The 17,626-nt window shown below is 36.1% G+C and overlaps 1 protein-coding gene across 4 annotated transcripts in view; it reads right to left on the bottom strand.

The window, feature by feature from the left end:
- Nucleotides 1-17,626, bottom strand: part of LOC100378712 (rho GTPase-activating protein 7-like) — a 166,227-nt gene that overhangs the window by 11,387 nt on the left and 137,214 nt on the right. For 3 of the 4 annotated variants that reach the window (XM_085497716.1, XM_085497717.1, XM_085497720.1), the window contains 4 exons: nucleotides 5,105-5,176; nucleotides 4,473-4,554; nucleotides 2,914-2,974; nucleotides 570-2,124 (listed from right to left, as the gene is read on the bottom strand). In XM_085497716.1, coding sequence (XP_085353842.1) covers nucleotides 570-2,124; nucleotides 2,914-2,974; nucleotides 4,473-4,554; nucleotides 5,105-5,176 — 1,770 coding nt within the window. Of the gene's footprint in view, nucleotides 1-569; nucleotides 2,125-2,913; nucleotides 2,975-4,472; nucleotides 4,555-5,104; nucleotides 5,177-10,142; nucleotides 10,294-17,626 lie in introns of those variants that run through there. The other variant, XM_085497718.1, reaches the window with a different exon arrangement.

Here is a 17,626-nt window from a genome sequence, read left to right as displayed (position 1 = left end):
GCACACTGAACCTGCCAGGCACACCTCTGCACTCTTAAACCCGTCCGGCACACCTCGGCACTGACATTTGTCACATGAACCACAACATGATTAACATCTAGACAAGCAGAATAACTAACACTGAGGAGCCATGGACACAGTAGATTAATGTAGATTAACATTGAGCCTTCCAATTAAAGGCCCATGTCATTTTCCTTCCAATTAATGGTCCACGTAATTTTTCTTCCAATTAAAGGCCATGTCATTTTCCTTCCAATTAACGGTCCACGTAATTTTTCTTCCAATTAAAGGCCCATGTCATTTTCCTTCCAATTAACGGTCCACATAATTTTTTTTCCAATTAAAGGCCCATGTCATTTTCCTGATGAATGTTATGTATTACACATAAGTAACTTTTGTGTTCAAGGCCTAATTATTTTCAAGAATTAGAATTTAAAATTCAATAAAAAAAAATATAAAACAATATAAGGATTTAATTCGGGCATGAAGAATTATACTTGTTAAAATGCTAGGCACACAATTGTTTAAATTCTTGAAGTTATTTAGAAAAGCAAAAAACATTGTCTTACCAATATATGTTTCGTCCATGTTAATTTCCGTCAACTGACACAAATTTTCGTTAATCCCGTTCAGTATTGCCTCTACCTCTGCACTGATTGCACTGATGTCTTCTGTAACCTCCTCATCATGCCACGTGTCGTATGATTTCATAGATACTGTATCGCTTTTATCCTGGCTATTATTGTTGCTTGGTTCGTCTTGCAGATAATCAGTCATCAACAATTGGCTGATATTATTTAATATATCCTGCTTTTCAGTTTCCAAATCGTTCGAAGACATACTAGCAATGCTAGTATTTCTAGACAATCCATATTTTTGTAGCTCGGGAACATGCTCTGTCATCGCAGGCATGCTCGTTGAGTTGCAGTTGTCCAAGTTTGATAAATTGTTAATCTCCTGACGTAGCTGTTCCTCAATCTCATCTAAGCCAATATCTGTATAAGCCATGCTGTCAAGACTGCCATGGAATGCCACGTTATCATAAACGCTACTACGTAAGGCACTATCATCTTCTGAGTTGCGTCGCCGTCGTCGCGGTCTTGGAAAAAAAGTATTGTCATGGCAAGAATCACTGCCGAAATTGAAGCTACCTGTACGTGTGTTGATTCTACTGCCAGTGCCTGTCTCAATGTATCCATTCGAGAGCAGTCTCGGAAATGTTCCACACTCTTGATCATCAAAGGCACTAAATACATTGTCATTACTGTAACTTATTTCAGTGTTGCGTCTATTTCCAGAAGCTGGGCTGCATTTGGGAGGTATTTTAGGACTTTCCTTGGTGTCCATTTTTTCGCATACATCAGCTATATTGAGGCTCTCATTGTTAGAAAAGACAACCCCTCCACGCTTGCTCCTATCAGCTGCATTATGATCAGTTTTCACCCTCCGAGTAACAGACGGTGAAGTCATAGATTTGTCACGTGGCACTACGTCGTCTTTCCTCGGATTCAAATCAACGCAGTTATACAGTTCAATTTTGTCTTGTACGTTACTATTAGCTGTCAAGATAGGTTGGCTTATATTAATACCACCTTTCAAATTCAAGGCTGGTCGTTTCTTTAAACTTGAGCTTTTTCTTCCTTTTAAGCTATCCAATCGCTTCAGCAAGCTCTTGGCTCCCTTCATTCTTTCGTGAGTGTTCATTGCCAAGTCCCTGTGAGTTAATTTCTGAACAAGGATTGGTGAGGAAATTTCAATAATTGCTTCCCTGGGTGTAGTCACATCACCCATCGTGGGTTGCTTCTTTGTGCTCTTTTTGTGCTTCATCGTGTCGATTTCAGGGTTAGGAATACGATAACTTTTCTGACGAGTGGCGGGACTATCAATACTACTTGAATTAGCGTATTTATCAGTTAGCATACTCCTGTTACTGTCCAAAGATAATGCTTTCTCACACTCTTGCAAGTGCAGTTGATCACAACCGTCCAAGATATCACTCTTTGTATAATTCTCTAAAATAAACACCTCTAATGGATTCAATCGCCTTGACCAACGTCGACTACTGCGTTGAAATTTCCACTTTCGGCTTAAAGCGCACTGATCATCGTCGTCTGATTCATCACCCTAAAACAAAAAGAGAGTTATGATTGAAAATTTTATTTCCTATTCCCGTCATTTCCTCATCATCTATTTGCACGTAGCAACATCACGCTTAATACTTAATTTGTTAGCATAGTACAAAATTTATAATTTATTTATTAAGTTAAATATAAATGTAACACAAGGCAGCAGATGGGGGGGGGGTGTATTTGAAGTGGGTCAATACTTGAAGCTCCCTGGTTGACTAAGTCAACAAGGCAACTTCAAAATGACTTTATATTTATCGCTACTGTTGATTTGACTTATTTATGACCCCAAATAATGCGAAGACGTGATAACATTTTTGTTTTACCAGGCATCTTTTCAATTTGAATTCATTATGTTGAATTACTTGTTTCATACAACAAACATTTCATATTTTAATTTCCTCAATACGAACACATCTGACACTTTAATTTTTCATAAATTTAAGCCATTTTAAAAGCTGTCAATAACTTGTGTTTAAATGAAACTTTACATAAAATCTGACAATTGAGCCCCTCTACCAAATTAAACAGATTGTGGAAATTTAATAATGAGTCTGAGAATACATAGAACGTTGCATTCTTTATTTTATTCTTTACATGTAATATAAATTTGTAATTCCAAGGCTAGAATCAATTCAATTTTGTGAGAAATAAAAATTTGATAAAAATCTTCATCATAACTGACAATTTGCCTAAATGATGCAAACAAATCTGACACGAAGTTAGGTATTTTGAGGGACGGGGACAGACAGACAGCAAGCTAACAACAAGTTTTCATCAAACTTACAGTTTTCTTAGGTATGGTTTCAATCTTCATAGAGGCACATTTGTTGAGCGTATTCAGGCGTCTGTGGAGTATGAAAAACAGTACATCAATCAATCAGTAAAAGCAGATCAATAAGGAAGCATTCACTTTGCTGGGACTGCAGAATAGATCTGTGTACATCTTGGATAACCAACAACATCCGATTTGCGATAGAATTAAACTTGTTTACACGGTACCTAAATAACAGTTTCCTGTTGTCAAATGTGCATTTAATTGATTTTCGGCAAAACTCTTCATAGATCTTACTCTCATTGGAAATTGCGTCATTGTACGATTCCAGATACCTCCCAGAATCCATTGATTTTTTTTATACATACATCATAACATTTGATTTAATGGAAATCTTGTTTTTAGTTTCATTCGATTTTTTTTTTAAATAAAAGATTTAGAAAAACATCCGATTTTTCATTCTTAGTAATAGTCATACATGTCATAAGTTGTAAACAAAATTTGAAAAATATTTGTACGTTATTAGGTCTATGCTAATAACACAGAAGAGTTAGGGTGCCTTTATTACATGCAAATACTATAAACTTGTTTTATTTCCATGAGAGATGAATTTTCACCAATTTTACTAATTACAAAATTGTAAACAGTGGTAATTTTATTGTTTTTAATTTTTTGCCCCTTGACCTGCTGAAATATTTCATGCCTAATATTTTGTTTATACCATTAATGCTAAGTAGGTATGAATTTTGTAATAAAAACCACAAACAGAAATACAGAACTTATTTTTGTGATGGTGGACAATTTAACAAAGATGAATAGATAGTTGATAATGAACACTGGATTAATTACTGCAAAATACTTTATTTTAGCTGGAATTAATTTTCGCTGAAAAGACTTTTTAGGTGTTTTGTATGGAATTTATTTTTACTGATTGTTGACGAGTTGAATGCAAAACATAGGAAAAAGGTATATTCGCTAAGTTTTATTTTCACTGAATCATTCCTTCAGTGAAAATTAATTCCAAGCAAAAATAAAGTATTTTACAGTACATAAAAAAATTACACCGGTCCTCAACAACGATAAACTGAGCAACAGGAAGTATCAAATAAAATATCAAATATAACCATAATATCAAGGTCAGAACTTACAAATATAAATCCAAATATTCAATCCATCATCAAAAATATCAGTGCCAAAACAAGACAGGTAATTTGTCTTGATTCAATATTTCTTTTTCTTTTTCTTTTCTACGACAAAATTAATAATTTAATGTAACAGGGATAAAAAACTGTCAAAGCAAACAAATGTTTTGATGAATGACTGGTAAAAAAAGCAAATTTCACTAAAACCAACCTTTTTATGTGGGTGATTGTTAAGAGGCAACTGCCGGCTAAATAGCTGTCTACTTGTTTTGCTCAGACTGCCACTTTGTAATTTTAAGACTTGCAACCTATAGAGAAGTGTCACATTTTAGCCTCCTACTTTATAAATCTAGCCGCCTACTCCTGAACTTAGTGAGATCTCAGGTTATTCCATTCTGTGGTGGGGGTGGTATGTTTTCAATACCTTACCTGAATAAGGAGTGTATCGAATCACGGTCTAAAAAGTCGTGGTCCGTCTCTACTGAATGTATATCTATAGGAAACAAACAATCTGAGGATAGAAAAAAAAAATCATTTGGTTATTTTTTTTATAAACATGTTGCAATGTTTGTAGATTATGTAATTATTGCTGAAATACTGTGAAAGCAATACTCTTTCTGAGATACTCTTTCACAATTTTAATATGTATTTTCATTTAGGAGTTTAAATTACCCGGTAATAGATTTGCCAGAGAAACAATAGCAATAAAAAACTCAGCATATGTAACGAAAGCATGTTTATTTCTCTATTTTCAACCCGAATAAAATTCAGTAATATCAACTCGGGGATATTTAAATTTCAGACATAATACCAAAATGTTGTTACTGCTGTTGTTGAAAGTAAATGAAAGAGAAGTGAAACAAAAAAAAGAACGAAAGCCAAGGATTCTATTGTTGTTATTTTCACCGATCCAGTAAGAACAGGTTAAACAAATATCAGGTGACCCGGCCTGACGTCACTTGTGTAGTATTTCCAGTTAGGTGAGTATGAAGTATTTTCCTCCTGAATCACCTTGCTACAGGAACAGAGGAAGTATGTATGTACGTAATAAAACAACTTACCTTCGTACATCTGAGCATACTGCGGAAATCCTGCAGCCTTCAACCACTGACTAGCCTCGGCTGCTTCAATTTCTGCAAAGAAACATAAAATAAACGCTAAATAGGAGACACAGTATCCCAGCAGCACATAGGGGGGGATTATGGGACATAGGTGAATACACCTGAATATAAGAACCTCTGACGCGATGGTGAGTCACTCAGTGCTGCTAGGAGAGAATACTATGTTCAGTGGGGTTAATATAAAACATTTAAAAATGGGGATCACAGAATTGTCAAGGACTAAATGTACACATCTTCACCGATTAGGGCAACAGCAATTGTTACAATACAGTGAAATATATTGTTTGATTAAATCAAATTTAAACTTGACCTCCACAATGAATGTGAGTTACCTTTAGGATCATAAACTAAAATTCCATCTGTTGCAACAATAAGAAAACAAAACATTCTGACTTATTACCCCCTACCCCCCCTCACAAATGCTTGATGAACTGAGATTATTCCAGGTGTTGCTGAACAAATCTTTAAAAATTACAATTAACAGACTTTTGAATAGACCATGGTCACCATACAAAACCAGCCTAAGTTAATAGGTGAGCCAATTACAAGTACCACGCTACAACACAACATCAACTCTATTTCACCGGGGCAACAATATGTACAACAGTAGAGTTACAAACACCTAACAACTACCCACTATATAGCCTGCAAGGTAACTCAGCCACATCAAAAAAAAACGAATAATTACAATAAATTTCCTGTATTTTCGCAATCACAGTAAATTGCCCATTCACAGCGTGCAACCATAAATAGTCTCAATTTAATGAGCAAAAAACTAATTTCAAGACTTTCCAGGTCTTTGAGATTATGTTGAAGGGTAGTAAATGTTCTAAGCCCGAGGTGGTATAGCAGTTAAACTTAGAAACCTTATATTTGTATGCATTCGTGGCGCTACAACTGGAACACTTGGAATGAGCTTGGCAATGATCAGCCACCAAATTGACTCATAAATTGACGTACATGTACAGCACAATATGCATAAGATTTGAAAATAATTGAAGCTAGTAGGGACACTTGACCGGCACCATGACTACACCAAAACACAGTGCATAGTGTAAATATCAAACAACTGTCATAGCAATGAAATTGACTGATACACAGATTCTTGGGAGATAAGTGTATACCTCCCGCCTAATGCCAGCTATGAATAACATTTCAGAGTGTGTGTTTGATTGTTTGCCCCAGTGTCAAAGCGTTATTTGCCATAGTGGCCTCACTACCAAGAACAACAAATATTAACATAACGATGAAAAACGTGGTTCACCGTTCTGTGGGTCAATTGAACAGAAGGGAATAAACTTGCCTATCTAATCATAATTTGATTTTCGATAACAATGAATAATAGTACAACTTCAAAGTCAAGAGTTTGAAAACTTGTACAGGGATAAAGTCCCTATAAATGACTGCTGTGTTACTCCATCCATGGATCACCTTCAACTTATCTGAATATTTCTCGATACAAAAAACAATGATATAGACTGGACAGTAATAATCTGTTTGAATCTTGATTACAAGTTCACACTTCTGAACTTGACTGTGTTAGAACATGGACTATGTGAACCAAGCTAAACTGATGAGCACATAATCAACATAAGTTCTTAAACTCATTCTCAGTTGTGAAAAAAATACTTCTTCAAATACCTTATTGCACGTATTGAACACATGATGTGCAGCACAGGATGAGTATCCAAAATATGATGTGTGGTACACACTGGGCATTGAACATATGGTGAGTGATACCGTCACGCTGGGGAAACTACCTACTGATAGATAGCATTCATCTAATATGACATCATACTTTCGGAAGTTTACAAAGTTTAAAGGAGGTCACAGGGGTTGCCCGTAACAGATCAAGAATGCATCACAATCATCGTGGCCGACGTGCTTACTATCACACAGACATTTATGTCCATGAAAAGAAACGTATGTCAAGTGCACAGTTTCGGAAAGTAGGGACCAAGTCATTGTGCTTACAGTTATATCGGTTGTTTATAGTCATGCTGAAGAAAAACGCTCTTTTAAACAGTTTCGAGTCTTAGCTATGAAAGAATTCTGACGTATTACGTGACTATATAAATCAATGGAATAATATTTAACGCTGACAAGGACTCTGTACTCTGAACAAGTAGTTCTAACTATAAAGTAGTACGCACTGGAATGGAAGGACACCCTATTGAAGTACTGATAACCAGGTCGCAGCAGGTATTTTCCTATCCTGTGAATGTATGGAAGTCCAAAGCTCTTATCAGTGTAGAGATTCTTGGAGATATATTTTGAGTCCTAATTGAAACCCAGCATTTCACCAATACCTGCCATGGGCAGGCATAGTCATGAAGTGCAAATTCAAATGGGCACAATGTGAAATATACCAGGTGTTTTCAACACAAAAGTCAAACTTGCACAGCGGAATTCAACATTTAAGAATAATGAATTGAACAAGATGATGATGATGATAACCTTGAACATTTAAAACTGATATGGCATTCCAGAAAAAGCTTATTTACGACACCTGTTGTGTTTGCAGGGAGCCCCTGTGAAACACTGAAATGCACTAATCACCTAGTCACAGCAGAATTTGGTCTTACCCTGTTGACTGCTAACCTTGGTATACCCCGGTCGTAAAGAAACACATGACTAAAATGCCTCCAGATATTTACCAACAAGTTATCAAAACAACTCTTGCAACTGCCATGACTTTGACCCATCTACCTTCCCCACTCATTATACAAGCTTTCTCAAGTTAACTTTTAAACTTGTGAAGTAAGGTATGCACTTGATATGTTGACAACGCCTCAAAAGCAGTTGCACAGAGTTGCACAGACCTGCAACACACAACCAAGCTTGATGAAATCTACACAACCATAAACCAATTAAAAAAATCCGCGAGTGCAAGCCTGGGAAAACTAACCTCAATTGAATAAGTCTGTAGTCAGTCAGCAATGCTTTATACACTCTTCACATACTGCATACTGATGGTACTGATACTGACAAACTATAAACTGATCACCTACTTTAAAGTTTACCTTCATAGTCACATGATCCTGATAAGAATACATACTTCATACCAATCACATGTCAATCTAAATTTTATGTCATGTAGGAATCCTGGCACCGTTCATATCTTTATGTAGTATATCATAAAGTGTGCAGGTTTACACATTGTTTATTACACATCACACCCTCATGATTTGTCAGGCATGATGATGATGATGATGACATACAAAGCAATTGTTTAACGGTGGTTAAAAAGACGTATGTGTGAGATCTGTGTTGATAAAAAGTCATTTAACCCACAACCCAATGTGCGCTTACAGCAGCAAGCATGAATGAGAGTTTTGATCTTGTCATGATACACACTAAATACAGACTTTTAATGTGTTCCATCATCCCAGGAATTATTTAGCAAAACCTTGGTAGCATCTTTTTTGTACGCAATGATCTAAGCAACAATCGAGGTCACCATCTTTGTTATTATGGGAACCATATCTCTCGCATACATACAATAATCACCACTCTTTAATTCTGATTCTCCAACAACATCTATTGGCCTACTTGTTGTTCCCTCAGAAGAACTCTAAATAAAATATACCTGCGAATTCTCCCATTCTTTACTAAAAAGGTCAAAGAAACATTATACAAACCAGCATGATATTTAAAAAAAAACACATACGCAGTAATTTCTGAATAGAGCTGGCCATTCACCATATATAATACAAGTTTTTAAAATTACAACATTGTAATACAAAGCACAAATGACAGTTTGGCTTCTATACGGGAAAACTCACTTTCAATATTTCCAATACTGTAATGCATTCGCCCTAGTAGTACACACTTGTATGTAAACCTCAGAGATATGTCAATGCAAAAACTTATTTTTATGACCGAAAATAATTGCAATAATAGGTTTATATGCGTCCCTAATAGAGCAAATACAGTACCTATTTCAGTGACTTCCACAATACTGATGGAACTAGAGAACAGTCAATTAAATCACACCCAGAGGGAGATCTGACATTAAAGATTAATGTGGAAAATAAACAAATATTAGTGTGATTACGTCAAAGCTTATCCCAAGGGTGTCCTAGAACCATTCATATCCAGGGTCTTTGAAAAATCAGACACAGGAAACATCCTTCATGTACGAATACACAATCACCGACACCTAGTTATTCAGACATTGCGAACATTTTAAAAAGTAAATTTATAAAATATCATTTTGTAGTATGTAATAAACGAAATGAAAAGAAAATTCTGGGTAGAACCATTAAGATGCAGGGTGAGAAGCATCTTGTTTGAGGGTACATGATGTATAGTCGCTTTCTCTGGTTGCCACATGTGTTGATTACTATAGTAGATAGTAGCATCACATGATAAGACAAGAAATGAGTAGTATTTCAGCATATTTGGCTGCCTTGATAGGCCTTATCATGTGTAACCTTTTAGTGTGTACCAGCCCCCAGACATGCTGGCGGCGTAGTGTTTTTAGGAGATTTACAAAGCTATATTGACAAGGCAACAATCAAGGATGAAACGTCAACTTCATAAACATACGTCCTGTGTTTTTGTACTGTAACGATCATGCTTTGTTTGTTCAAGCGGTGAATTTAATTGGAGCTGATATTTTTAGACAATTTACCCCATGGAAGTGTTACAATTTTTTTTCCCACTGACATCAAACTGTAAAACATATGTCAATGGCACAGCGGTCATTAAATATTTCACAGAATAGCTAACAGTTCCTTTATTGAGCCCAGCCTAGTATATGACAGATTGGTGAGAAAGCATGTCTAAGAAAACCTATAACAAGCTTATTAGGCCCAACCTACATGACAAATCAGTGAGAAATTATATCTGAGAAGACATACCATGACCTGCCACCTCCCCAGATAGTTGGATAGAATTCAGAACAGTTCTCATTATCAGACAACCACTGGATGGATTTCAGAAAAAAAAAATCCATCATAATATTCAATCTTACCTCAAATTTATCGTTTCTTTGCAGAACAAACGAAATAACAGAAAAAATCACACTGGTACATGCTTACGCACCAATACCCGCAGTGGCAATGCAAACGTTGGGAAACATTGTAGCCAAGTCATTGTTACCATGTCTCAGGTGGAATGAAAGCCCGTGAGAAAAACTACCACTGCCTATTCAAAGAGTACGTCCAAGTAAAAAAACACCAAGGAGGTGCATACGCCACTGGGAGTAAGGTAACCGCCTGGTGGTAACGAGATAAGAAATAATCCACAGTCTGTAGAGACAGAGCGTTAAACAAGACACTTACACTTGGTAGGACAATTACTATTACACCAAAACAAAGTTGTGAGGAAGTATAAGCATCTTTGTGGGGGGCTAGATTTCTTTATCGGAAATTAATAATTATTACAGAAGTAGCACGGGTAACAGAAAACCACTCTCAGGATTCAAGAGACATTTAATAAATACAATGGGTGTACTACAAGTCTTTAGTGACTCAGCAAGGCCTACTGCAAAGAATATTGGATACCAGCCTCTTTCATTACCGTTACTGACTTCATGAGGGGGCGTGGCAGAGTCCATCATATCTTGGCATTGATATATAGTTCTGTCAGGATATCCAGAGTCATCTTACGCATGTAAACCCTGCTCCCTAAAATGATGAATCAAGTCTCACAGTCTTGCACCAAGGTACCTCCCCTCTTTGACATTTCAAATAAGAACCCCCCTCCCTATACATTGCGCTCAGCACCGAAATTCTGCATTCCGTAGTTTATGTAGGTATTGATTGCACGCATGAATGAATAGATGTTCTTGAGTTACTTCATACAAACAAGTAAATAATGCTTACTTACGCAGCAACCCCCCATGTTGGCTCAGCCTCTAACAAGACTCCAGACAGTATTCTTTTTAGCCTATAATATTTAATTTCACAAGTGAAAAAATTTTGAAAGTTTTTCAGGGTCAAAGAAAATGACAAAACTTGAAAACCTTAAAAGTTAATTCAACTTTTGTGAAATGTCAGCACTCTCAAATTATTTAATTGTAGACAATTCTAGAGACAATAACAAATTGACTAAAAATCAAGTCAGTATGCTGAAAATTCCCGAGCAGATCAGTGATTGAATTTACACAGTTAATACAATACTTACATCCCATGCACAGAAAATCTACCAGTGGAATCCATGACTGTATACGTCAGATGTACATCTGAGAGTGACACACTGACTCATGTCACTGGGTCTCAACAAAACAAACACATAAAACAAACAGTATCTGCAACTACCACTATTAGGCAATAGTTATACGCACTCTTAAAAGTGTGTTGTATACACCTGTAGCTACAACTACGTATGCATTGACCAAGAGATGCTAAAATCACTATTAAAACAGTACACAGCATATACCACAACAGTGAGCTTGGGTATTCTTTTATTGGTGCTAACACCTGTGTAATTAAAAGGGTTGTCTCTCATTGTTAGACGTCTTCATAGTTTACACAAGGCAAGCGGCCAGCCAATATTCTGTGAGCACAGTACCTACCTGCACAGTCAAAGAAACCCTGCCAGTTTGCTAAGTACCATTGATTCAAACACTAACTACTTGACAAGCATGTGTTAAGTAAAACAGACAGATTCCTAATTACTACTCCTCCCCCAGTTAATTGTTTTGTTGGCATCATTACTAGGACAGTTAATACACTAATTTTCACACCTGGGATGGGTTCCCAACAAAGCAACAATAAAACAAAACAAAATTGGCAAGTGGCTTGCAACACCTCAGGAACAGAGAAGTAGTCACAATAACATGCTAAAACAACTATATTGCACAGTCTCCACAATACTGTATATATAACATGAAAGACTGCCTCAAGGGTGAATGAAAAGGCAAATGATTTGTCCATTATCTGTGACTACATTGGCAGAACACCTGTCGTTTCAAGGTGTTCTCTAGAAACCTATCTAGTGGGGATTAAAGCCACAGACACACCTGTTAATGAAATCTCATTTCATGGTCATCCGTTGAAGAATGTAACAACAACAAACTTCCAGTTTACTATAGAGGATAATAGAAGAGAAACCAGACAATGAGCCCCCCAATCACACAATTAGATAGTTCACACCTCAGACAATAGAAGAGAATTCCAACTCACATGTTTCTACATATAAGCTAGAGATTAAATAGAATTAGGAGGAATACTGTACACTGACATAGAAGACAGGGATACTGACCGCAACACAGTTTGTGTGCATCCAACCAGTTGAAATAAGCTGTGTTAAAGTCCACAAAGTGAAGTATGTATTGTAAACCTTGATAAGGGGGTTACACTAATCAATAAGATTGCTTTCTTCCTTTCTCTCAGTGGCAGTTCAAATATCCACGTGGTGGACGGCATCAAGTATTATCAACGCGAAAGTTCAGTAACCACAAGTAACAGCAAAGGTGAATGTCCGAAAAAAACAAAAAATACACATGAAAAGTGATACTTAGAAAAGCTGTAGTGTTAATGAATTATTTAGACTTTGAATAAAATACCTCCAGGCAGTGGTATTCAAATTCTTGATTTTTTTTATTCTGGAAGTCTGACTTAACATAACAGTCACACTGACTTTTAACATACAAGTCCAACTCATGTTAACCGATATGATACACTTACACTTAGGAAGTTCACTGAACTGACTTTTTTTTGCCTTAATTACTGCTACCATTACATTGGAATAACATTTCAGCATAGTACAACTTTATGACCTATCGATATTTCTCCATCCATTCAACATTTTCACCTCTGTGTCGTCTAACAGGATTGATTTTGAATGAAAATTAAATCACAAAAAATAAGTTGGACCAGATTTCGTAACTAAAATATTGTGGGCCCCCAAGTTTCTTTGTTTTTACACTCACCCTATGATTTTGTTTATATAATTTCATATTACTAAAATTTAAAATATGACTTGCTGATCAGAATATCAATGTATGATTTTCTGTTGCGTCATTTGCACACATGGGAATAACCATTAGTACCAGTAGCGTCAGTCATATCTGCTCAGATTACAGGGCATACTGATTCACTTTCTTAATGCTCCTACCATATATTTTTGTCAACAAAACTCATATTACAAATAAAATCAATATTACTACCTGAACAAGGACAATTTCAGATGCAGCACAATTTTAAAATGTAACCGTATATGAATCAATTCGTTTTTCGAAAATATATATTCAGTTAACTTAGAATATATGTGGTGTTCTACTTACTCTGTATAGTGGAATCTTGACTAAAAATAAAATGAAATCATCAGATCTATGCATTCTACCTTGGTACGAACCATCAATACAGACACACCTTGGAAATTCAAAAGTTACGCAACCTTACATATGAATAGAATAAGGCCAAGACGCTAAAGAAGGTTTCTAAAGGTGTCGGAATTTGACCTCCTAGACTGTCCAACAAGGTGAAAGGAAATGAAAACACAAAATAAACAGTTCAAAACTTTTTACAGCTAGTGACCTCAAATTATAAAAGCATTAAAAAATTAATCAGTCATAAATTAATTATACAAACAATAGACTGGCCAGAAATCACTTTAACTGTTAAATGGCCATGTAATGAACAAGCACAAGGAATGAAAACAATAAATTTAAATCTGGTGAAAATAACAACAGGGTTTAGATGTACACAACCTATATAGGGAAATTATTGATAATAAAATCATTGACAATATGGCAACTAGACACTTAAGAATAATATCATTATATGATTTAGGGATGAATGATTCAATTATTGAGGGGGGTATGCACAGTGATGAGAAACTGACTAAAACAATTTCTCCCTAGACTTGACCTGCTCAGATATTACGCAGATACAAACTCAACCTACTTTGTACAAGCTGTGGCTTTAGTTTATGAGATGTATGCGATAGATAAGCATCAAATCACTGACCATAACCCCCTCCTCCCCCCCCACCAACGAAATGCCCACAATATGTGTTATACCATCAGAGTATCAGAGTGAGTTTGTATAGTAACAATCATACACCCTGTGGACAAACGGTTTTATTGACTACGACACTTCTGTTGATTTATAGCACTGATGCAGTAATAGTTTATTGCGGTGGCATCATACGATTCGGGAATTTAAATTCATTGCAATAGCTAGTGTTTACTGAAGGGGAGAAAAACACTTCAGAAAGATGTACCGATACTTGAACGACTTAGGCACAATACAATAGTGGCAAATAAATTATTAATTAGCAATGTTATGATAATTACTATTGGAATATTTAATGAATATAATAATATGCGTTTTTATATTCCAATACAGTGACAAGACGCCATTCACTTTAAGATGAATCGTGCAATTTATACTCACCATAGATGGCGCTGTTTATATTCATACACAAACCCTCATTGGTTTTCTAAAATACTGTAATCCCCCCAATGTTAAAAAATCATTTTCACTAACTTGCATGAATTTGTTTCTTGTGAAATTAACACAATTCACAGTATCTCAATTTACATTATTTTCGAGTACCTTGTTCCACACTGGCGCAGCACCAGGAATACATTTTGGAGCAGAAGAAGAAACCTTTATTTCGGGTAGTGATCGTCAGTAAACTCATCTAACTGGAGCAGAATTTGTCCCCATAAGAGTCAGGTCAAATTCAATAGAATATTCAGAGTACATTATCTGCTATCAAAACAAGCTTTTGTAAATCGTAACCTCAATTCTGTTACCCATTTTCTATCTATGCGACATCATTAGCCGTTTCTTTTCTCTAAAGTTTCTTTTGAAGTAGCTGTTTTGATAGCCTATAGAGCGATAGCCAACTGACACTGCCATGCGTGATTGATGCTGTACAATGCCTCGGAGACCGCATTGAATCTTGGCCACTAGCCATCATCAATTTAGTGGGCAGGCATTCTCCCAGTACGAAAAAGCACATTGTACCCCTGTCTTTAAGAAAGACGCAAGTAAATCAAGTTCATCTGACAGAGGCAGTTCACATCTTAACTTGACTAAGCACCTATCAAATAATGAGTGTGCATCGCTCTCTGCAACTTGACTTAATCCTACCCAAGCCGGGGTGAAGTGTGTGTGTGTGTGGGGGGGGGGGGGGGGGGGTATGGTTTAGAAAATTACACAATAGAAAACAAATGCCCCACAAGTCTTCTAAAGTAAACAACACATTAATAACCCTATGCATAATATACACAATCTATCTTAATGAATTATTATTGTGCATAGAAGTAACAGTAAAAGCAGCTGAAAATCTTATACTTATGTGCGACACAGGAATTACCTCAGCAGGGGAAGTGATGCGGTAAAAGGTGTGTTTCTTTGAATAGACAGCGGCCCTACCTAAGTGTCCAATGACAAGTGCATACATTTATCAATTTTCAGTTAACCCAAAATGTTTTGGATCAGTACCCACGAAAAGTAGAATCATGGGAAAAAATTAGATGTAGCATGATTTATTAAGAGAGTGATTACGTTGACAAGACAATCTATAATTACGTCAATTAATCAACTTTTCCTTTGTTTGATATCTACCTTTCCTATAGAATATAGAAACTGATGGGCGGAATTCACTCTAAACACCTTCGTTTCCCTTGATTGCCTCAACACATGTTCACCTCTTATCAGTCACTTTCATACAGTAAACTGTTTTCGCTCCAACAAATGTTCACGATTTCATGATTTGAAGGCGTTCGTTGGAACACAATTTCAAAAGTTGTTGTGTATCCATAGGCCCCCAGGGAAATTAGCATTGCTACAAACTTCCGTGATTTTCGCACAAAAAGACGAAAACAGTTTGAAATATCTTTCTCAAATGAACAACATGGTACACATGCACAGTGCCCTGAGGTGAGATAGATAACTACCTGGCAACAGACACAAAGGCTGACTCAACTTTGTTGTTCAGTAAAAGCAAAATATTTCCCAAACCACATCCTCTGGTTAAAAACCAAAGGAGGAAATAGCATTATTGTACGCAGCAAGTCGCGTTATCTGTTGCAATCTTCTCAATATCCACTGTTATAACAGATGTCTGACAAACATCTTGTGAACCTTTTAACAATTTACAATAGGGTAAACAAGATAACAGTTACAAGTAACAGTTAAACTGTCGAATACAGTATATTGTCAAAAAACACTTTTCAGTGTACTGAATAATGTGAAAGAATTTACCCAAGATACACACTACACGCTAAATACTGAAGTACAGTGTCTTATAATAGAATGCTTTTAACAAATCTGAGTTCATGTTACTTTCCCACAGGTGTACTGCACAAATCTACCTACATAGCCTCAAGGAAATTTACAACAACAAAACATCTTTTCTCATTGGCTTATAAGCTTCAAAGTATAAATATTGAGGACCCGGTGACCAATCAGGACGATGTTAACAAAGACAACTCCTATATAATCCACTCTCTCATAGTAGGTAATACAGATGACAAGGATCCCCAGGGTTTGAAATTAAACACTCCTTGACTGGAAAAAAAAAGTTAAAGATGGCCTTTTTTGGAGTTGTAAGAAAACTACTGTTGATGTTGAAGTGCCTCCTCATCAGGTACTTTAATTGTAAGGCTGAGAAAACAGACAATCTGCATAGTCAATGAACTCTACAAGGAGAGTAGGAGGAATGAACCAACAAACCTAACTTAAATTTCGCTACTAGTCAATGAACTCTAACAAGAAGAAAATCAGGCACTGTTCGGTTAACAAAGTTAATGTTATAATTATTAATCAGACCAAGGAGAACTTTGAATGGCCCATTATCTTTATCATAGATGGTATGTATGCTTTTCTCGCCTACACAGAAAGCAAAATGCGGCAGTCGCAGTGCTGCAAAGTTCAAGAGTCACAGTCATCAGGCAATACATTTGAATTACAAGTAAAATAAACAAACAAACATGCATTCTTTGCATGTGACTTTTATCAAACACAATACACAACACAATGCAAGACTGAGACACTCCAACCAACCATAGAATATATTTTTTTCCTTTAGAACCAATGAATTTAAAACATAGTGCAAATCCCTGAAACATCAAATCAGTTCAAATTAACCCTGTGAATATTTCCCCTTCCACTGATCACAGATTGAACTACGACAGATTACAAATACCACAGCCAATTGCCAATAGTAGCAGATGATGGGGAAAGTCAATGATGTAAATTATAGCGAATGATGACAAGTAATGAAATGGAATGCCCAATTACTTTCAACAACTTACACATTCTTTTCATTAACACTGAAGTCAATAAAAGACTGTAAAAATCGGTGGTAAATCGTCAGGTACTACCTAAAGTCCATGTACATTGCTAACAGACCATGCAATCCATGGACACTACTAACAGACCATGCAATCCAAGGATACACACTTATTGCGATCAGTTTCAATTTTTCACTGACATATAAAAACAGACTTTCAAAGGTAGGTGTTGAACTTACGAAAGACTTGTGCGGTACCCA

The sequence above is a fragment of the Saccoglossus kowalevskii genome, chromosome 4 (assembly GCF_978046115.1).
Source record: "Saccoglossus kowalevskii chromosome 4, keSacKowa6.1, whole genome shotgun sequence".
Classification (NCBI taxonomy): domain Eukaryota; kingdom Metazoa; phylum Hemichordata; class Enteropneusta; family Harrimaniidae; genus Saccoglossus; species Saccoglossus kowalevskii.
The sequence above is the reverse complement of the archived record's forward strand: the minus strand, read 5'-3'. Positions and strand labels throughout refer to the sequence as shown.